Source organism: Delphinapterus leucas, chromosome 10 (assembly GCF_059928025.1).
Source record: "Delphinapterus leucas isolate spDelLeu-1000000601 "Yukka" chromosome 10, BTC_Dleu_Yukka2, whole genome shotgun sequence".
Classification (NCBI taxonomy): domain Eukaryota; kingdom Metazoa; phylum Chordata; class Mammalia; order Artiodactyla; family Monodontidae; genus Delphinapterus; species Delphinapterus leucas.
Genome location: NC_143138.1, coordinates 102,543,314 through 102,564,720, shown reverse-complemented (window position 1 = coordinate 102,564,720; position 21,407 = coordinate 102,543,314). Strand labels below are relative to the sequence as shown.

Genomic DNA, 21,407 nt, shown 5'->3' with positions numbered 1-21,407 from the left:
AGCTGACCTCACAGGGAGGCAGTGGTCGAAAGAGACAGGGCAGGGGGAGGCGCCACTGACCCCTCCCTCTGCACCTGTGACCCTCGGAGGGCGGTGTCCTCCTCTGACGAACCCGGAGCTGCGGAGCCCTTGGGTATACCCGGCACCCCACGCCTTGCCCCAGTGGTAGAAGTCAGTGTCCTGCTGACCCCTGGGGGCATGGAGGTGAGGGCCAGGATCCACCTGCCACCACCAGACGTGCGCTGACAGCGGGTCCCGCAGATGCCGTATTTCCACACGCAGGCCGACCTCCAGCCTCAAGATGACCCTGCTATTTTTATCCCAGGTGGCCACACACCCCAACCTTGCGCCCAAGAGCTGGGCAGGGAGCGACTGCCGGCCGCCTGGGTCCTGGCACAGAAGTGGTCACCGAGTGGCCCCGTTCCCCCCACATCCCCGTCCCTCCCGGCAACCCTGGGGTCTCCACCCAAGAACCGCCCCAGCCCCAGGCTCTCCAGGCACTGGGCTACTGGTGCTGATACAGCACCGGGGGTGGGGTTGGGGGTGGGGCGGGTCGCGCTTCCTCACCGCCAGCTCCACAGCGGCCCCCGCAGGACCCCAGCCCATACCTGACCGCCCCCCACTTCCACAGTAGCCCACAGATGTGTTTTCTTCGGCCCACACGACGTTAACAGAATTCCAGTTGGTCGCCAATGTTTAGAAACCGGGAGCTTGGATTTCCGGCTTCTCTTGAGAAGACAGCGTGGCAGCCCCCGGCCTGGCTCCCATGTGAAAGTGACTGGAGAGCCCCCTCTCGGGCGCCCTTGTCACCCACCCGGGCCAGCCTGGCCCACCGAGGCCCTGACACCATGCCTGGTCCAGCCCAGCCTCGTCCTGCCGCCCTGGGGTGGCTGCTCCCCTCTCCGCCCCAGCTGCTCCTGCCTGTGTTCACAGGCCAATGGCATGCAGCCTCACAGCTGCCAGGCCCACCCTCAGGGCCCACAGCCTTGTGGGAGGGGCAGGCTGCGCAGGGGCCGTAGGATGAGGACTCCCCACGGCCTAAGTGCCGCATGCCGACTCTGTGCCGGGCGGCACTCTGGATGACAGCGGCGAGCATGGCTGGCCTCGAACGCCCAGCACGACAGCTGCCACCGCCCAGTCTGAAGGGCAAAGTGGCCGAGCGAGGGTGGGAGGGGTTCTGGCAGGGGAGGCAGAGGCCTTCTCTGAGCAGGTGACACAGTGACAAGAGCGCTCAAGGAGCTTTTTGGTGGAGGCAATGGCGAATGCAAAGGCCCTGAGGTGGGAGTGGGTTTTGTAGGCTCGAGGCCATGAGGCTGCTCCAGGGCTCAGAGTAGGGCCCTGGGGGCGGGGCAGCGGGGTGGACAGGCCGCAGGGGCATCTGGCTCTCCTCTGAGTGGGATGGGAAGCCTGGCATGCTCTGAACAGGGCAGTGGAGGGACCTGGGTGCCCGTTTAAGAAGCCGCCTCTGGCTGTTCTACGGGAGCCCAGGTAGGAGACCCTCGCAGGCACCCCAGCACTGGTGCAGGAGTGGGGGAGGAGTGGCGGGCTCAGGACACCGTCTGGGGGCAGCGATCACAATATATGCTAGTGAACCCGCGTGTGAGCCCGAGGGCTCCAGCTCTCAGCCCGAGGCCAACGGGGCAGGAGCCGCATCCACCTGGCACCCTTCACAAGATGCTGCAGGAGAGGAATGTGGACTGACCAGGCCACGACCAGAGACCAGGGGCTCCCAGCAAACTGAGAGGAAAGGTGCTGCGGCCGGAGGTACAGGCAGGGGTTCGGGCGGGGGCTCCAGGCTCGGGATGCGCGCGGCCGGCAAGGGGAGTGATCTCCCTGACCGTGGAGAGCCAGCACTGATGTGAGTCCCTGGCCCGCAGGATCTTGCTGGCCCCCAGCTGCCCCACGTGTACTCCGTGGGCCCTGCTGGGCAGGGGTCCTGGGTCCACTGGCCCCTCACAGGGCTCTGTGCTGACCGGAGCAGCCCAGATGTCCTGCGTGGGTAAGTCACACACTCGGTCTGCTGCTCACCCACAGCCCTGCCCACCGCCCTGGGGCAGTGAGGGGCACTGGATGGGCTCGGGCCGAGGCAGGAGGGTAGAAGGCACGTCCTGTGGGGCTCCGAGATCCCCCAGAGCACCCAGGGGGCCCCATGGAAAGGAGCCTCTGCCTGCCTTGTCCCTGAGACACTTGATGAGCGCAGCAGGCCTGGCCAACACGCAGCGGACCCGGCGAGTGAACAGAGAAGTGCACTTCGCAGTGACAGAGCCCACCCGACCTGGCAGACGGGCTCGCCGCCACCCCCAGCAGTGGCTCCCCCTTCCCTGCCTGCGAGCTTTAACGCGGCTCCAGGCCCTCGGGACTGAAGAGGCGCAGCCTGGGGCCCTGCTGACTGTGCACCCTCAGGGGCCAGCGGGGGCCCGGCCCACACAGCGCATGTCCGACCAGAGAAACAGAACGTGCTGTGTCTGGGGCTGGGGTCCACGTGGCTCTGGGAGGGGCTGCTTTGGCCCGTGTTCCCAGGACTCTGCCCTAGAACCTTCAGGGCCTCCCAAGCCTGCAGGACAAGTTCTGGCCCCTCGCCCCTCATCCACTTCTCCATTCACCCCAGGCATCCATCCAGCGCCTGCTCTGGCTGGGTGTGGCACCAGCACACCTGTGGTCTAGACAAAGTCCCTGTCCTTGAACACACATCCTCACTGGAGCGCGATGAACTCCCAGGAGAGACACTCACAGGCATGGCTCAGATCCCAGCTCCGCTCTCTGGCTGGGTGACCTAGGGCAAGTTACTTAACCTCCCTGTGCCTCAGCCTCCCCACCTGGGTGGTGGGGACACTGACAGTGCACACAGCAGAGTCACTGTGCAGATTAAATGAGTTAATGCCTCTAAGCCCTTGGAAAACACGCTGGTTTTATGGCTGTTTAAGAAAAGGGTCAGCACTAGGGCAGAGCTAAACCAAGGGGAAGCCGTAGTGACCACAGAAGGCCTGGACTTCAGATGGATGGGGTGAGAAGGCGCGGTCCAGAAAGGCCTCCTCGGGAAGGTGGCGTTGAACCTGGAGCCAGGAAGGAGGTCCCTGGGGGCGGGAACGACCAACGCGAAAGCCTTACTGGACACGTAACAAAACGGGGCACACCAAGGGGGGAAAGTGGTGCGGGGGTGGTGGTGGGATGAACTGGGAGAGTGGGATTGACACGTATACACTAATATGTATAAAATGGATAACTAACAAGAACCTGCTGTATAAAAAAATAAAATTCAAACAAAAAAACGGGGCACAGAAAGGCGGAGTAGCTGTGCACCAGGCTGTCCAGCGAGGGAGAGCCAGGTTCTTACCCCTTTGCTCGTAGAAGCCCGTAAAGTTCCACTCTATGCTCCCAGCCCAGGGCTGCAAATCTGCTCTGCCCACCTCTGCGCAGCCAGCTCTCCCCATCTCTCCGGGTTCCCCTGACGACTCCTTCTCTAGCTTTCTGACCTCCACCCTCCAGGACCAGCATCAACGAGGTGCAGAGGCGACATTTTCACCATCTACACCTGACGCGCTTCTGCATCCCGGGCCCCCGGGCCTCTGCCCCTCACCCCCACTGCCCGTCCGCTGGGCCTGCGAGCAGCCTCTGCTGTCCCCAGGTCCAGCTTTTCTCGTCGACTGTGCCAGGTGAGCACGTGCAGACCACAGTGGTGCTGCCCTCCTCGCACCTCTGTCCTCGAGCCTGAGCCCGGGGCTCTCGGGAGGCGGTTACTACAAGGCCGGGCTCTGCACCTAAGGACCACCCACCTGCCGGAACCCCTCTCCTCCCAGCAGGGTCTGCAGGGGCCACAACGGCTCCTCCTGTCACTTTCACTTGCTATAGCAGCTGAAGAGACATGGACGTGGGCGTCTGCCCGGCACCCTGTTGGCCTCTGGATTTCCCACACCCGCCTCGAGCTCCGCCCCCTGATCCCACGGGCTGCCCGTACTCCCAGCCTGGACGGTCAGAGTGCTGCACCCCGCTGACCACGGCGAGCGGTTCAGAGGGCGCCGGCGGGAGCCTCTCTTCCTGCAGGGCTGCCATGAGGCTGGACCACGAGCCCGGACTACTGGCTGCCCTCCTGCCCTGAGGGCGCGATGGTGGGGCACGGCCAAGAGATGCCCAGTGGCTTTTCAGGTACACGAACCAGTAAGGCCCCCTCTGCTTGAACCAGTTTGATCAGATGCCCATCACTTCCAATGAAGAAGGGCCTGATGCACACTGAGACCAGCACGGGGTCTGCACAGACACCGGCAGCGCCCGAGGATGCCCCGAGGTCGGAGGCCGAGCCGTCCCCGTGCTGTTCTCCCTGGCCGCAGGGGCGAGGGAAGGACTCACCAAGTTCAGCACCCAGAGGCCCTGCGCCCGGACGTGCCCTTCAACTCCGGAATCTAGGCTCGAACCCCTCCGATATCCTGCAGAGAAGCGGCCACCTCCCGTCGGCTCGCACACCGGCACGGCCAGCAAGCCCATCGCCTCCCCGCACTGCCTATTTTATCCAGCTCTGATTTTCACAAAGTTCTTTCTGATATTAGAAACCCAAGCTGAACGTGGCTGCCGGGGTCTTTTTCGCACTCACCCCAGAGACAAGGTGGAAGAATTACCCTCTGGCCCTCATGCACTATTGGTGTGAACGTAAACTGGTACAGCCACTGTGGAAAACAGTATGTAAATTCCTTAAAAAACGAAAAATAGAGCTACTATATGATCCAGCAATCCCACTCCTGGGCATATCCAGACAAAACTGTAATTCGAAAAGATACACGCACCCCTATGTTTGTAGCAGCACTGTTTACGATAGCCAGCACGTGGAAACAACCTAAATGTCCATGGACGGAGGAGTGGATAAAGAAGATGTGGTACAGATATATACAACGGGATGTCGGCCGTAAAAAAGAACGAAACGTTGCCATTTGCAGACCTAGAGCTGATCATACTTCGTGAAGTCAGTCAGACAGAGAAAGAAAAATAGTACATGATATCACTTGTACGAGGAACCTAGGGAGTTCCCCGCTGGTCCAGTGGTTAGGACTCCGTGGTTCCACTGCAAGGGGGCCCGTGTTCGATCTCTGGTCGGGGAACTTAAGATCCTGCAAGCCGTGCAGCGTGGCCAAAAATAAATAAATAAGTGGAACCTAAAAAATCATACAAATGAATCTATATACAGAACAGAAACAAACTCACAGACATACCGTAGAAAACAAACTCATGGTTACTAGGGGGAGGAGAGGGGGGAGGGAGGGACAAATTAGGAGTATAGGATTAGTGGATACTGGGAGTTCCCTGGCAGTCTAGTGGTTAGGACTCAACGTTCTCACTGCCATGGCCCCAGGTTCAATCCCTGGTCGGGGGACTAAGATCCTTCAAGCCGTGCAATGAGGCAAAAAAAAAAAAGAAAAAGAAAAAAGAAAAGGATTAATGGATACAAACTGCTATCCATAAAATAGATAAGCAACAAGGGTTTACTGTAAAGCCCAGGGAATTATATTCAATATCTTGTAACAGCCTATAATGGAATATAATCTGAAAAAAAAAAAACCCAACTAAATCACTTTGCTGTATACCAGCACAATATTATAAATCATCTACACTTCAGTTTAGAAAAAACAGAAGGAACTGGCATGGCTGGAACACCCGTGGGGCCTGCCCCGCACTGCCTCCCTCCCTGAGGCCCTCGGCACCAGCCAGCCCAGACCCGCGACAGCACTCTGAGGGTGGCGTGGGCCGGAGGAGTGGCTCACGTCAAGGGGAATAGGACCCTGATCTGCAAAGACCCAACTCAGAGTGCTCGTCAGAGAGCCACAGTCACCTAAACTGCCAGCACGTCCCGCACCAGCGGACGGCCCGGCACAGCCAGCACTTCTGGTTCTGCAGCCTCGAGCCAGCGCCTGGGGTCCCGCGGCCGGGCTCCCAGCAGCCACGCCTCCCAGGCCACCGTGAGAATTTGGCAAGATGCTGCACACGAACTGCTCGGCACCAGCTGGCAACTTAACACGCATCTACGCAGGCTGGCTGTCACCACTGTCCTCTTCACTGGTCACAACAAACGTAACGCCCAAGGCGCACGGAATCGGGGGCCCAACCCGGGCTTTGCCGCTTACTGGGAGGCTGGCCGATCCCCGAGCCCCGTGGATGTTGGAAGGATGGAACCTCGGAGCACCCCAGCCTCACGGCAGGGCTCTCTGCAGCAGCTCCAGCGGGCAGTGGCCGGAGGAGCAGGCAGGTGGCGGCCCGGTGCTGGGCGGAGAAGACAAGACCCGCCTCCAAACCAAACGCAGGCCCTGGGCGGGGAGGGACCTCGGAGGCCAGGTGAGCAGCTCCCTGCCCGTCAGGAGTCCCGGCACACCAAGTAGTCTCCAAGGCCCGACTTACGTGCTCCTCAGACAAGAGGCCCTCAGTCCCTTCCGACGGCACCATTTCATCAGGGGCGGCTCTGGGGATGAGGACACTCGTCCAGAGTGGGGAGAGGGCTGGCCTGGCCCATGGTCACCTGGGCCCGCGCCCGAGGGCAAGAGGGAGGGGCGTGAAGGAGCGGAGGAGGATGAGGTGAGGGGCACAGGAGCAGGGCCCTCCGTGGGCAAGCAGGTGACAGGCCCGGTGAGGTCCCGCTGGGTGCCCCTCCGGGCTGTGGGGTGCGGACCCCAGCTCCCACCGCTGTGGCGGACACCGCAAATATGAGGCTCCGCCCCCTGGACTCTCAGTGCACACGTGAGGCCCAGTGAGCGGGCGGGGCCACGGAGGCCATGCTCCAGGCCGCAGTCCCTGCACTGGGCTTTACGAGGGTGTGTTCAGGGGCCAGGCGGCGGTGGCGTGAATCCCAGTCTGGCCATCCACCGACCGTGGGACCTCGGGCAAGCTACCTCTGGGCACCTCACCTCACCCAAACTGTAAAGCGGACTAGTGACGGTCCCCTCCCTACGGTCTCCCGTGAGCACGGTGGGCTCGTACAACAGCACCGGGCACGTGTCAGTGCACGCGGGCATCAGCCACTCCCGTGCTCCATGCTGCTCTGTCCGCTAAGCCACCTCCTGGGTCCTCTAAGGCCCGAGCCCCAGGCCCCCTGCACTGGCTCCGGACGCAGGAGCCCCGCGGACCACAACAGCTGCCATCCGCTGCACCCTGGACAGCGGCTCCTGGTTTCACAGTCTCTAACCCTCATTACGCCCTGTGGGGGCAGGAACCTCATGGCCAGTTTCTGGGCGCAGCCAGCAAGGCTCAGGGTGCACGGAGGTGCCGAGTCCCTGCAGCGGATACGCTGAACTGGGGCTGAAACCCTCCTGCCTCGGCTCCCGGCTCCCGGCCCCGGCCCGGTGCCCAGCGCTGTGAGCCGGATGTGCAGTCCTGGAGCCTGGGAGGCGCATCTGGATGCCAGGCAGACTGCGTCAGCCTCCTCTGTGGCCCCGGGGACAGCCCCTCCCCACCACCCTATTTCATTTCTCGGGTTTCATTTGTTTTCCCTCTCTCCTCCCCAGCCGGCTACTCACCCACTTTGGATCCAGCGCTCAGGCCCTCCACATACCCCCTGGAGGGGGCGGGTGTCTGTGCTGGAAAGCTCCCTCCCGGGAGTGGGTGGGACCTGAGAACTGTTTGAAAGGCAGCCTGGGTGTGGGCCTGGGTAGGGGCTGGGGAGGGAGGGAAATGGTGGGGGGAGGGGAGACCCACAGGGAGAGCGTGCAGAACAGAGGTGGGCAGTGGACAGGTGGAGGTGAGAGAAGGGTGCCAGGAAGGGAAAGGACAGAGGCGCTAAGGTCCGGCCTCCGAGGGAGGGGCCCCGGCCTCGGGCAGCAGGCTGCTCAGTGTGCATCCTCGCCCAGCGGCTCCAGGGCCTGCTCAGGGGCATCCGGCTCCCAGCTTCGCTAGCCCCGCACAGGGCCTGGCCCTCTATCTACTCGGGTCGGACCGCCAGCCCTTTCTGGGCCTGGTGAGACTTGGGAGATGGCCGGTGGCCACAGCGCTGTGGTTGCGCCTTCAATCCTCCAAACAACCCCCTAGGTGGACAACCAAGGCCGAGGAGGAGAAGACTGAGGACGGCCGGAGCTTGTAGCTGGCACGACCTCCCAACACCTGCCCCGCACGCCACTCGGAGGAGCCAGCCTGCCACCCGCCCCTCTCTGCATGCGAGACCCGCGTCATCCAACGGCGGGCTCTGCAGCTGGGGGACCATCCTGGACCCGCACTGCCAGGGACGCAGCCGCCAAGCACGTGTGGCCGGTGACCGCCTGCACTGCGGCTTGCCACCGGGGGAGCTGGACGGACTGTGGTTACCTTCAATCTGAACTTAAACACCATCTGTGGCTGGACCTCACCTCTGTCCCTCGACTTGTAAAGGGGCGAGGTCCCCCAAGCTCAAGGGGCTCCAGTGCAAAGTCCACCAGGAGTTTTCATGGTCTTAACGAGCTGACTCTGCAATCCATGTGGAAGAGTAACTACCAACAAGGGCCAAGACCACTTCTTAAAAGAACAAAAGTGTGGTTTCTGTTCTAATACAAAAACATATAAAACTGAAAGTCTGATGTTGGCAAAGGAACACACAGAGCCTCTACCCACTAGCGTGGAGCATCGCAAGGGTCTTTCTTCTGTTCAGGGCTGAGTCCAGGCCCTCTACACAGGGCCTGGCATGCAGCAGGTGTTCAATAAATATGCGCCAAGTGAACGAAAGGATCCAAGCACAGGCCCTGTTCACGTAGGAATTAGATGGGATTTCAAGTCAACAGAGAAAGGACAGACTACTCAGGACACCGTCTGCGGACAACCAGCTAATTTACAAAGAACTATAAAAACAGCACCCCTCACCTTGTACCGTTCTCCAAACCAAACGCCAGGTTGAAGTCCTAAAGGATATAAAACAAAACTAAGAAAGTCCTGAAGAAAATATTTTAAAACTATATTATGACCTGGGGCGGAGCCTTTTAAAATAAAACATAAAAAAACAAAGTAATAAACAAAGAGAACACTGATGAATTGACTACATATCTATAAATATTGAATCATTATGTTGTATGCCTGAAACTATGTTACATGTCAATTCCACCTCGATAAAAAAAACGCAAAAAAAATTAGTAACTTCTGACCAACAAAGCATACACAAAGTTAAAAGATATATAATTAAAACCCACTGAACTGTACACGTTATAAAGGTGAATTTTATGGTCTGTGAATCCTAGTTCAGAAGTTTAAAAAAAAAAAAAAAGGCCAGTGACAGGAAAAAAATATTTGTAATTACAAAGGATTAGTATCCACAATATATAAAGAACCACTTATAAATCAAAATGAGAAATAACATAAAAATGGGCAAAAAATAGAAACAGGCATTTTGTAGAACAAAAAACCCAAATGGCCGAAAGACACACATACGGATGCTGCATCTTAGAAGCAGGCAGAGAAATCCAAATTGAAACAATAGAGACACTATTTCTACGCTTTGATTGGGGTGGGAGACAAGGCTGAGTGCTGTCCACCGTGTGAGGAAATGGGCCCTCCAGGTCCAGCTTCAGGCTCTACGTCAATGGACAACACGCCCACGTGAGCCCCAAACACCGCCTCCTCCAGCTATCCCCTTCCCCAGAGACTCGGGAGCGTGTGGGAGGGGCAGGTCCACGGTCACTGTCATGTGGTTGGTGACTGTGAAAACATGGGAGCGAGTGGCCAGACCACCCTGGACAGCCGCACGTGGACCCCACGTAGCAGCACACAGACCAGGTGGCCCACGGCACCAGTGGGAATGGCCTCCAACAGCAAACCGCGTGGCAGCATCACAGGGGGGCAGTGTGTGTGGCCTGGGCCCAGGTAACGTCAACAGGGGCCACGGGGACAGCAGAGAGGCTCGGACCCAGCTCGCCACACGTCTGGCGCTGCTGAGCATCCTATACACCCGCTCATCTCCAACTCACACTCCGTGAGGTGGACACTATTGGGCTCAGCGCCACCATGCAGATGAAGCTGCCGTGGTAGAGACCGAGCTGCCCAGGGACACAGACAGGAAGTGCAAGGACCGGGGTCTGCACCCAGGCGGCCTGGCCTGGAGCTGCGCTCTGGACCACACATGCACAGAAACCCTAGCTTGAAGGCTTTCAACTTCTACGCAGAGCGGAGAGCGTATTCATGCGTTACAGGTGTAATTAAAAACTAACAGAGCCAGAAAGAACCTACAGAGACCAAGGCTGCTCGGGTGAGGGATGCAACTTTTTCTGGCCTCCACCCGTCCACCCAGCTGGGACTCCCACGTCAGGACACAACGTCTGCCAGGGACGAGGGAACCTTGGGCACTGGGGGAGCCCCCAGGTCATCCCAGCCTCCCCCATGAGGGTCCGAGATGATCAGGGAACTGGCTGTGCCTGGAAGCAGGTGGGGGCAGGCTTTCGGGACCGACCTCAGGATGGGCTTGGCAGCTCACGACCTCCCCGTTCAGCGCGCTGTTCTGGCCACGGACTGCGTGGCAGTGGGACTGGTCCTCACATGCAGATGGAGTCTCAGGAGAGCACCCCTGGCAGATGTGACGGGTCCAAGACTCTTAGTCCTTAGCTGATCGAGGACCAATGACGCCCAGCCCCTAGTGGCTCCTGTGGGACTGCACAGTTCCCCCATGCCCGCCCTTCAGGACAGGTCGCTCTGAGTCCCCCAGCCGGCACTGCCAGTTGCACCAGGGATGGCTCAGAAGTGCCCCCCAAGACTCTCCACCCCCATCTAGCAGAGGAAGCGGGGAGCAGGGAAGCACAGTGGACAGGTGTCAGTAGCCACCAAGCAGGCTGGCCACATCCCCTCCACGTCCCCCTCCCCGGAGGAGCCAGTGCCAGGCCGGCGTCTGGTGACCCCAAATCCAGAGGCCCTGTGGATGGAAGTGAGGAGAAATCCGAGGTTTAACAACCAGAGCCGCCAGTGTCCTCTCCGAGGGACTGCTCAGCCCGCCTGCCCTTCCACTTGCTATTTTCAGCTGTGCTAAGAATAGTGAGCTTTAAATACCAGCCTCCTGCCCCAGACCTGCTCTAAAGGCTGCCCCGACGGCGCCTCGCCAGAATGTGGCGTGGCGGCCATGCCACGGACCCAACGTACAATCTCCCAGAGGGCGTAGGGCCTACCAGTGCCCTGCTCCCGGGTGCGGGCCCGAGTCCAGGCTGCACGGACACGGGCACGGACCTGCACCCGGCCCGCCCCTGCTCAAAGACCCCCGTGCCCGCACCACCCAGGGCCAGACGCGGGCGCCAGTGCAGTACAGCAGGCGCCACACCATGCGCCCCCCACCCCGGCCCCACCCCGGAGCCGCCCCTCATCCCGCCCGGGCCGCCGGCGGCCGGGGACTCACTTGTTGAAGAGGTTGAGGCCGATGCGGTAGTGCCGCCGGCGGATGACGTCGTTGCTGAAGGTGGGCGAGTCCCAGCTGTTGCGGGTCTCCTTGTGGTAGGTCTGCTTGCTGAGTGTCTGCTCGCGCAGGCTGTCGCGGGACGAAGACTCGGAACTGCAGTTGATGGTGTCGTTGGAGTTGGACGTGCTGTTCAGGCTGTCGTTGTCCCCATCCGAGTAGTCCGACTCGGACTTGCTCTGCCTGTTGGCCGAGCCATTGATGGCCAGGTGGCCATCCAGGGGCCTGGGCGCCCGGGCCCGCGGCTCCGGCTCCTCCCGGGGGAGGCCCCTGGGGGGCCCATGGGGGCCGTGCTTGGGGCTGCCCTGCGGCCCGCCCAGGCCGCGCTCGTAGGCGCTCTGCCTCTTAAGCGAGCTGCGGTCCGAGCGGTCGCTGAGGTCCACGGAGCTGTCGCTGGGCGGCTCGATGGTGAGCAGCGGGAGGTGCTCCCCGCGCAGCCGCGGCTCCTGTGGCCCCAGCGAGGGCGTGCTCCGGCAGCTGGTGTCTGTGTCCCCCTTGTCGTCCTTGTGGGCCAGGGCCCAGTAGTCCTGGGCAGCACCCCCGGGCCGCAGCCGCAGGTCCGACTCGGCGCTGGACGGCCGGCGGCCCGCCTGCATCGGGGGCAGGGGTGGTGACAGCTCCTCCTCGTCGATGTACAGGGTGACATCGCTGTACGAGGCGGTCATCTCGTCCAGCTGGCGGTGCTCGGCGCCATGCAGGGCCGGCGAGGGCTCGGCGTCCCGGGTCCGCCCCACGTCGGGCACGGGGGCCCCCTCGGTGTGCAGGCTGCGGCAGTTGAGCGCGTCGTCAATGGACTCGGCCAGCGACTTCACCTGCCGTGAGAAGGCGTCCTCCAGCTCCGTGATGGCATCTGCGAAGTCGCCGGCCGGGGCAGGGGCCTGGAGGGCAGGCGGCGGGCCCAGGTCTCTGCACTCGGCCGGCACCAGGGCCTCCAGCGGGGCACCCTTGTCGGTCACTGAGACCTGCTTGCCCTCGAAGTAGGAGCTGTGCACCTTCTCCGGCCCCTCGAAGGAGAACTGCATCCTCATGTTGGACAGCACGATGCGGCGCGACATGCGGTTCTCGGACATGGAGCTGCGCAGCCGCTCAAAGTTCTTGTTCATCTGGTACTGGCGGAAGGCTGTCTGGATGGTGCGGGCCGCATGGCGGGTCACGAGGCGGCCCCCATACTTCCGTTCTAGCATCTCCACCTGCGGGGGAAGGAGAGGAGCGTGAGGACGGCCCAGGAGGCCCAGCACATCCCAGGGGTCAGACCCAGTTAAAGCAAGTGTTCCCTGCAGGACTTCTCAGAACCTTTAAAGGGTGGTGGTTTCCCAAAGTTCTCTGGCCAGAGTAGCCTTTGGCCCTGGTGTACCTAGGGCATGCAGTTGAATGAGACTTGGAGGTGGTGGAAGAGGTGCAGGCAGCCCCTCCAGAGAGAGGAAGCTCGTGGCAGGTGCAGGTTAAGAGACCGGCCCGAGGGGCTTCGCTGGCGGTCCAGTGGTTAAGAATCCGCCTCCCAATGCAGGGGACGTGGGTTCGATTCCTGGTCAGGGAACTAAGATCCCACACGCCGCAGGGCAACGAAGCCCACGCGCTGCAACTACTGAGCCCGCAGGCCACAACTAGAGAGAAGCCCGTGCGCTGCTACGAGGAGCCTGTGCGCTGCAGCAGAGGACCCCGCACACCGCAAGGAAGATCCCACGTAATGCAACTAAGACCAGATGCAGCCCAAAAAAATAAATGAATGAAAGCGAGAGACGGGCCCGAGACCCGAGCAGGCCCTGGGTGCTGAGCACTGGCCGCAGGCCTCCAGCCCCGCTTCCGCCTGCGGCACTGCCCGAGGGCCTGGGTCTAGTCCTGGCCCTGCCCTTGGCAGTGGAGTGACTCTGAGAAGCCTTGGACCCTGCGGTTGCTCAGTCCCATCAGACGGACCTCGCAGGGCAGCGGTGGGCACAGGTGAGACAGGCCCTCGGCACGTGCCAGCTGGGGGCTGAGGAGGTGCAGGACCCTCAGCTGCACTCCTGGGAGGTGTAGACAGTTTGTGGGGGGCCCCGAGTCCCCTCTGTGACAGATGGGGAAACTGAGGCCCAGAAAAGGGGCCCAGCACACCCCTGGAGGCCTCCAGACGCAGAGCGGGCTCTGTGAGCCTGGTGATGGGGCCGGGCTGCATGCAGGCAGGGGCGCTGGGACTCCCGTGTGCCACGTGGGCCTGTGAAGTCCTAGACTCATGCTGGCCGAGGACTCCGGACAGCCCCCAAGGGCCGCTCCCCGTGCCTGCTTCCCGAGTGAGGCCAGAGCCCGCTCTTCAGAACCCGGGAAAGCCCAGGATAGGGAGCTGGCTGGTCGGCCAAGCCGAGCCCTTGGGTGCTGGGCAGAGTGGCCCCTGATGTGGGCGGAAAGGCCTCGGGTCCCTGGGAGTGAGGTGTGCTCACATCCCGAGGGGGCAGAGCACCGCTGTCTGCTCCATGCAGGCGCCACGCCCACACCGGTGGCAGAGGGACAAGGTCCCCACCCTCAAGAGGCCAAGGCCGTCCAGAACAGAGGCACACGCGTCACTGAGCAAACCCCAGGCCATGGCTGAGTGGGGCAGACGGCTGCTCAGAGCCGCCTGAGGGTGGGCCGGAAGGGGGAGGGAGGCTCCGTGCCTCACTCAGGACTCAGGGTGGGTCCTGGTCTCCCTGAGGGATGCCAGCTCGCCCCCCCAGCCCCGCCCGCGACACAGACGTGCAGCTCTCCGGGGCCCACAGGAGGGGGAGCGGCAGGCAGGGCAGAGCGGCCCCTCGCACGAGAGGAGTTGGGGGGGCGGGGTGAGGATCAAAATGACTTTTCAAAGCCCGGCCCTGGAGTCAGCCAGGGCGGGTCTGTTTTTCCTCTCGTCCTGAAGTTACTGAACGGCATCCAGAGAGATGACCTCACTTCCGCATCTGTGAGCAGAGTCTGTTTTCTGGGTTTGGAGTGGAGCTCTGAAAGTCCACGGCGCCGGCAGAGGGCCCACGGCTGAGCTCTGGGAAGCCCTCTCCTCTCCGCCCTCCAAGGCCTGGGCTCCGGGCCCCTCGTGTGGGGAGGAGGAGGGGCACCGCACAGGTCAGAGTGCGCTCTACGGCTCCTTGTCGCCTTCTGACTCTGGATCTCGCGACCCCAGGGGCGACACTCCTGGCCTGAGACCGTTCCCCAAGTCTGGGTGGGGACAGGAGGGACTTTGGGAAGGCAGACGTGGGCTCTGTGCTGCGTCGGCAACGCCCCCTCAGCCCCTCCTCCCGGCCTCCCCCCAGGGGACACACAGACCCAGGTCCGCTCCTACTCAGCTCCCGGGCCCACCATGGCCACTCATTCTTCCTTCCGGGCCAGAACCAACCCAAGGCCCAGTCTGAACGCTAACTGGGGGTGCAGGGCAGGGACCCCAACCTGTCTGTGCTCACCTGCTGGGCATCACCCTCACCTGACACAGCGTCTGGTCTGCAGAGGGACCCCAGGAAGTCCCCCGCCCCCTGCAGAGGGGGGCAGAGGCTCTGACAAGTGAGGGGACGAGGAGCTGAGAGGCTCACCCTCCCACAAAGCTGAAGTGCCACCCTTGCCAACTCAGGCCTCCTGCTCAGACAGGAAACTGCCAGGAGGTGCGGAGGCTGAGGGCCAGCAGGCACTGCACGACCTTGCACTGGGCTCCTTCCACTAAAATGGGGCTCTGCGTCACCCAGACTCTACCCCCTCGTGGAACCGGGCACCCTACCTTCAGCTGGAAACTCCTGGGTCATCTGTCCTGTTCCTATTTTCACCTTGACTGCCAGGAGGCTCAGCAGAGAGTCGAATGCTCGGTGGCCCTCAGCATCACCTCCCCACCCCTCTCCTCTTCCCGGCCATCCTTTCCGCCAAGTGGTTCTGCCTCTGGCCTTCGTGCCTGCTGTTACCTCTTCCTGGAAGACCCCGTCCTCAAACACCCAGTTCTGATACCACCTTGGAGAGGTCCCCCGCACTAATCCAAGCTGTCTCCTCCCACAGGTGCTCAGCTTCTCTCCCCTCTTTCTTCATCCCCGGAGTTTGTATCACGCTCTGGAATTAACCTGTGTCTTTACTGTTAACCTGTCTCTGGACCACAGCATCTGCTTGAGGGCTGGGGCTGCACTCTGTTCCCTGGTGACTCCCCGGCGCCCAGCACGGGGTCTGGCACACGGTGGGCATCGGGCTAATGTGCGAGGGATGAAAATGAACAGCTGTGGCCACATCAAGGCCGCAGGAAGCATGATTACCTCCACAGGCCTCTCTGAAGTTTTAACCTTTCCCACTTCTATTTTAATGGTCCTGCTGCAGACGTTTGGTACTATAAACTGTTTTTGATCCACTTTGGCTATGGGCGAAACTGATAAATGGAACAGAGGCCCCTGCCGTGGGCCTGGCCACGAGGCCAAGCGCCACGAGGCCAGGGGTCTGTTTGCTCCCCAATATTTGCCTGACGGGGATCATCTGCTTCAGGCTTTGGCCACTTGTGGGCCCCACCCCCCGTCAGCCCCAACTCACGGGCGGACAGACGAAGACCAGGGCAGGTAGGCAGGGCTGTCCACGGCCACAGGGCAGCACCAAGAACAGGGAGAGGGGGCCGGTACGGACCGTGTCGGGGGAAGACCCGCCCTGGGCAGTACCCACACACCGCACCGCTCCCCGCAGAAGTCTGGGGCTACACCAGGCCCGGACCTCTGCTCTGTAAGAGACAAACAGTTAGACTGGGGAGCAAACAGAGGGTCCAGGCCAGGGTAGGTGTGGGAGGTGAGAGGGCAGGGCGACTTCTGCAGCCTGGTGTTTGAGGGGCTGCCGGGCAGGTCCTGCAGCCAGGCCGGGGCAGAGGCAGCCGCCCGGGCTCACAAGGAGACGGTGCACAGCTCAGGGCACAGGAGCTGGGGACGGCGACAGGCAGGCCGGCCCCGCACGCCGGCAGCCTGGGGGTGCTCCTGAAGCCTGGAGCTTTCTGTCAGAGCTTCACACAAGAATTCTCGGTGCAGTGCCTGCTACGCGCCTGCACTCTGAGGGGCTGGGAGCGAGGAGCCTCTGGCCCCTCATGAGCTCTCACTCCCTCTGCCCCCCACCTGCCGCCCAACCGGGACCCCTCCCCTCTCTCCCATCAACCTAAGAGGCCAAGCGAGCAGGTCATGCATGCCTGTCGCTCTGTACACACGTGCCAGCCCCACAGTGGGTCTGGGCCAAGGTTCCGGGGAGGAAGGGCAACCTGCAAGGAGGCGATTTCCCCCAGGACACGGGGCTGTACACTGAGGGGTGGAATGAACAGCCTGGCCTCACTGGCTGGGGACGGGCTCGCTGTTCGGTTCAGAGCACGTGCTCTTTCCGTGAACTGACCGTCCCCTCCCCGAGGGCCCCTCCTGCAGACCTCCCAAGGTTCAGCTCTCTCCTGGATCCCAGGACCTCAACGGCCGCCACGGAACCCACGCGCACTGGTGGCACCAGGTCCTGACACCCAGCGTGGGCCCCGGAGCCCAGCGAGGAGGGCTGTGAACCGGGCAGAGGCCGAGGCCGGACAGGAACGTCCCACATCGGCTCCTTCCCTCGGAACCCTCCGCGTTTCGGGAGGAGCCAGCCCGGGCTGAGGCAGAGGCCACGTCCGCGGGGAACAGCCCCTGCCTGGGCGCGGCTGTGGAGCACACGGGGTCCCCCGCGGCCCTGGGCGGCCCCAGCAAAGGGCCGCGTCGTCCGAGGCCGCGCAGGCACCGCAGCCTCCCCCAACCCCCAACGCCTCTCCCCCGTGGCCGGCCGCCTACCTGCTTGTCCTGCAGGTCGGAGGAGAGCTCATAGCTCTCGGAGAGGGACCGTGAGCGCTTGATAGCCTCCTCCTCGGCCTGCTTGCGCAGGATGGAGGTCGAGTGCTGCAGCTTGGGCCTCCGCGTGCGCTGCTGCCCGGGCGGCCCCGCATACAGCCCATAGGCGCCCCCTGGCGTGTGCTCGGAGTGGTCCGGGCCCAGGCCGGAGCCGGGCGCCGAGGGGCCCTGGTGGTAGGCGGAGGGGCTGTCCAGCGACGTGCCAGTCTCGCTGCTGGGGGCCTCGCCCTCGACACTGCAGAGAGAGGACGGGCCTCCGGTGAGTGGGAAACCAGAGCCCGGGGCCCCGCAGGCGTCCCCCCACCCTTCTACAGGTGGTCCCCAGGGGCGGCGGAGGCCGAGGGCCGTGACCCTCGCCTCCCCTTGCGGTGATTCCACTTTCTCTGTACAGCTCGCCCCTCCTCACAGCCAACACCCCTCCCTGAAGGACTCTGTTCACTGTGCGTCTCCCACGGGAAGGTCGGCCCCGTGGGTCCGCTGACGAGCCCAGGACCTCGAGCGGGCCCGGCCCAGAGCAGGTGCCTAGTGACATTCACTGACGGACAGCGGGTCCCGTCCCCTCCACTCCCTCACTCCCACTGCCTGGTTTAAGTAAACCACTCTTTTTTATAAAAAAAACAAAAAACAATAATTAACAAAATGAGTCTTCACTGCATACCTACGGGAGGGTCAGGCATTGTGCTGGTGTTTGTTATGGGCTGAACTGGTCCCTCCCCACCAACATTTGCATACTTCAAGCCCTAACAGTTAGCCAGGCACCTCAGAATGTGTCTGCATTTGGAGATTGTCTTTAAGGAGGTAATTGAGTTAAAATGAGGTCATGAGGGTCCTAATCAAACTGACTGGTGTCCCTGAAGGCAAGATTAGCCCTCCGGAGGACAGATTATTAACCCCTTTTCCAGGTGAGGAGACTGAGGCCCACACAGCACAGGCCTTGTCCGAGGTTGCACAGGTAGAACTAGGTGAGTTGGGATTAAAGCCCAACACCGGGGGCTCCCCTCCACCCCACCGCCCTCGTCCCAGGCCTGTGCAGATCCCTCAACCTTCCAAGTGCCTGGTGGGGGGACAGAGGGGTGGCTTACTCATCCCGAACTCATGACCTTAGAAGACCTGGGACACAGAGAGCAGGGAGAAACATGCAACCGAGTTTCTGGCAGCTTCTGGAGGCCTCTCCCGAGGCGCCCTGCCACTCCCCGGTCCATCGGATCCCTGGGGCCAGGGTGGGGTCCCTCTGGAAGTGGCCCAGAGGAGGGAAGGGCTCACAGACCCCGTGAGCTACAGTCCGTCCTCCAGAGTCCTGCCTTCAGAACAGTGGGAATGCCCTGCATTCAGCAGCCTCTGTGACCGGCCCACCTGCCCAGCTCCTCTCCCACTGTCCCCACGGGTCCCAGGGCCTGCAGAGCCAACTGCCCAGCATGTAACATGCCTCCTGGGGAGGGGGCATGGGCACGGAGGCCCTGGAGCCAGCACACCCCAGCCGGCCTGGCTGTAAAGCCCAGCACGTGCTGCCCGGCAGGCCGTCTAAGAAGAGTGCAGGCCTTCCGCTCTGGCCCGCGGGGACACACAGCGGGTCTCCTGCAGCAGAGGACGTCCCAGCCGGTGCCCAGGAGCTGGAGTGTGATGAGGGTCCTTCCGCGGGGAAGAGTCCTGGGTGCCTGGCCTCAATGCGGCTGTGAGTCAAGGGCTCACGCTCATTGCAAGGCCTGGCCCCTGTCCGTGACCCAGGTGGGCCGCTCTCGGTGCCCCAGGCCCACCACCACTCGAGACCCTCCTTGGCCGCTCGTGGTCACCCGGCAAGCAGCTTCCTCGGGGCCTCGTGGGCCTGTGTGGGGTGGCGGACGGGGACAGGGACGGGCAGCACTGCAGACTCTCCCGTTCTCCTGATAAGGCCCACCACCCGGGACGGACAGCTGCAGGGGAGAGTGAAGGAGCCCACGGGCCCCAGAGGTGATGGACGCCCCGGAGGTGCCCGCGGCCGACCGGAGCCCCGGCCTGCGCCACGCCTCCCCTGGAAGCACTTCTGTCAGAGCCTCTTCTGTCTTTCCCAGCAAGAGGGTGACAGCAAACAGAACCGTGTCCTTGAGGAGAAGCAGCCGGGGCTCAGCTCGCCAGGATTTTAAATCATCTCTGAGCCCTGAGTCTGCAGAGGCCACGGAGACAGGGCGGGTTCTGTGCAGGTCCGAGCGGGAAGTCCCTCCGTGCCTCACGGGCCCCTCCTGCTGGGGGCCTGGACTCTCCCCCAGCGCCCGACACCCCCCGACAAAGGGGGTGTCCACCCTCACAGGGAAGGGGTTTGGCCCCTTACCCCTACCCCGCCCGCGCTCACCTGATCTCGGAGCGACGTGAACAGGTGTCAACAGGTGAAAGGCCGTCCCCCTATCCCCCCGCAGTGGGCCAGGCCGGGCTGGTCTGGCTGGGGCAGAGGGAGCTGAGGAAGGACAGGCAGGGGACTGCCCCCGACCCACGGCCATGCTCTGCCCTGCGGAGGGGCCAGGCCTGGCCGCCCGCCTGAGCTCATGGACAGGACATCTGTGCGGAGTCCCTCCGTGTGGAGGCTGGGCCCCAGCAGGAGGGGCGCACTCGGGATCGGATGGGGATGGAGGTGCTTGGGGGGATGCCAGGGCTTTCTGGGGCTGTGCCAGCCCGGGGTTCCTGCTCTGCCCATGACCTGGCTCCCGACCGTCTCAAGCCAGCAGGTTTCAGAAGGTGCCTGGTGGAGAGGGCCAGGCCTCCTTCCAGGCCAAGAGAAGGGGCTGACAGTCACCTGCAGCCTCCTCTCCCCTGTGAGCCCGACCTTCGAAACACCCCTACCTGCCCACTTGTCAGCAGGTGTTCCAGGCCACCGCCACCACGGCTCCCCGGATTATCACTCATGCCCCCGCCTCTCTTCTCCCCACGGCAGTCAGAGCAATCCTGACCAAACGGGAGCCACATCGAGGGCCTCCCTGCTCCCCGTCACACTGGGAAGACACCGTCCTTCTTGCAATGCCCTTCAGGCCTGACCTCGGCTGACTGCACGCCGGCCCCTCTTCCGCCTGCTCATTCTATTCCAGCCTCACTGGCTTCCTTCCTCCCTCCTCCAAGGGGCCAGGCAGGCCTCAGGGCCTTTGCCCTGGCTGTTCCGTCTGCCTGGGACGCCGTTCTCCGGATCTCAGCACGCACCACACCTTCACCTCCCTTGGGTCTTTACTCAGTGCCGCCTTCCAATGAGGCCCCCACTACTCGCCCAAGTTAAAACCACACAGCCCTCTCCCCAGCATCCCTAGTCCCACACTCAGTGGTCTGCCCACCAGCACGCTGTAGAGTGTGATGTATTCTTCCTGTCTTTCCTTTGCCGTCTGGCCCCCCACATCAGTATCGGAGCCCTGTGAGGACATGGGTCATTTTTCTGCGTTGCTGGCTGACGCTCCCCAAATGCTGACACATGTGCCAGACTAACGGGGCCCAGCGACACCTGCCGAGTGAGTGCAGGCACTTCCCAGGCCAGCCACCTGCCGGTCCCGGAATGTGGCTTCTTACATCACCCCCGCCGGTACACCCCACCTGCCCCAAACCTAACCGGTGACGGTCGCCCATCACCATGCAGTGACGGAGCCAGAGTCCTGAGCTGAGTCACCAAGTTAGTCCCTCCCCGACGGCCAAACCCCCCTTGGGGACAGATGGAATGGGGCCTCACCCCATTCCATCTGTCACCAAGTCCTGCCGAATCTACGTGAATGGGGTCCCTTGAGCTGTGCAGTGTGGCAGCCCTTGCACGCCCCAAATCCAAACCTCAAACCATCCCGATTAAGAAATGGCCAGGCCATCCTACTGCAACCAGCATGACTCACTGTCCTCCAAGAAATGAGTGGAAAAAAGCGAGCAGAGCACGTAGTGTAAGAACCCGTCTTGAGCCAGAGAACATCACTCCTTCATGGTCCCAAACACAAGCGACACGGTATTAGACACCGAGAGAGTCTCCTTAACCACAGCCAAACCCCTGGTGAACACAAGGACAACGTCTGACGTGAAACGCCTGCTGACGACAAGCGCGGGCAGCAACAGATGCTCTCAGGACACGCTGCTCTAAATATTTCAGGGCAGCAGCTAGACCTGGTCATTGGCCTTCAGTCCTGCAGGTGCTTGACCGGAACCCATGGAGACGTTTACCCACATCCTGGAGCTCAGGGCTCGAAGCCCCTCTGTCCTGGTTAGCACTCGCCTCTGCCCCCAGCTCCTTCCTGGGGGAGAAGGGTCTGTCCCCT

The 21,407-nt window shown here is 62.2% G+C and overlaps 1 protein-coding gene across 10 annotated transcripts in view; it reads right to left on the bottom strand.

Moving 5' to 3' along the window:
- IQSEC1 (IQ motif and Sec7 domain ArfGEF 1) overlaps positions 1–21,407 on the bottom strand; it is a 330,441-nt gene that overhangs the window by 24,513 nt on the left and 284,521 nt on the right. For all 10 annotated transcript variants that reach the window (XR_016394773.1, XM_022562625.2, XM_089919796.1 and 7 more), the window contains 2 exons: positions 17,107–17,398; positions 11,306–12,552 (listed from right to left, as the gene is read on the bottom strand). Coding sequence is in view for 9 of the 10 variants with exons in the window: in XM_022562625.2 (XP_022418333.2) it covers positions 11,306–12,552; positions 17,107–17,398 (1,539 nt within the window). In the remaining variant the exon portion in view is untranslated. The remainder of the gene's footprint in view (positions 1–11,305; positions 12,553–17,106; positions 17,399–21,407) is intronic.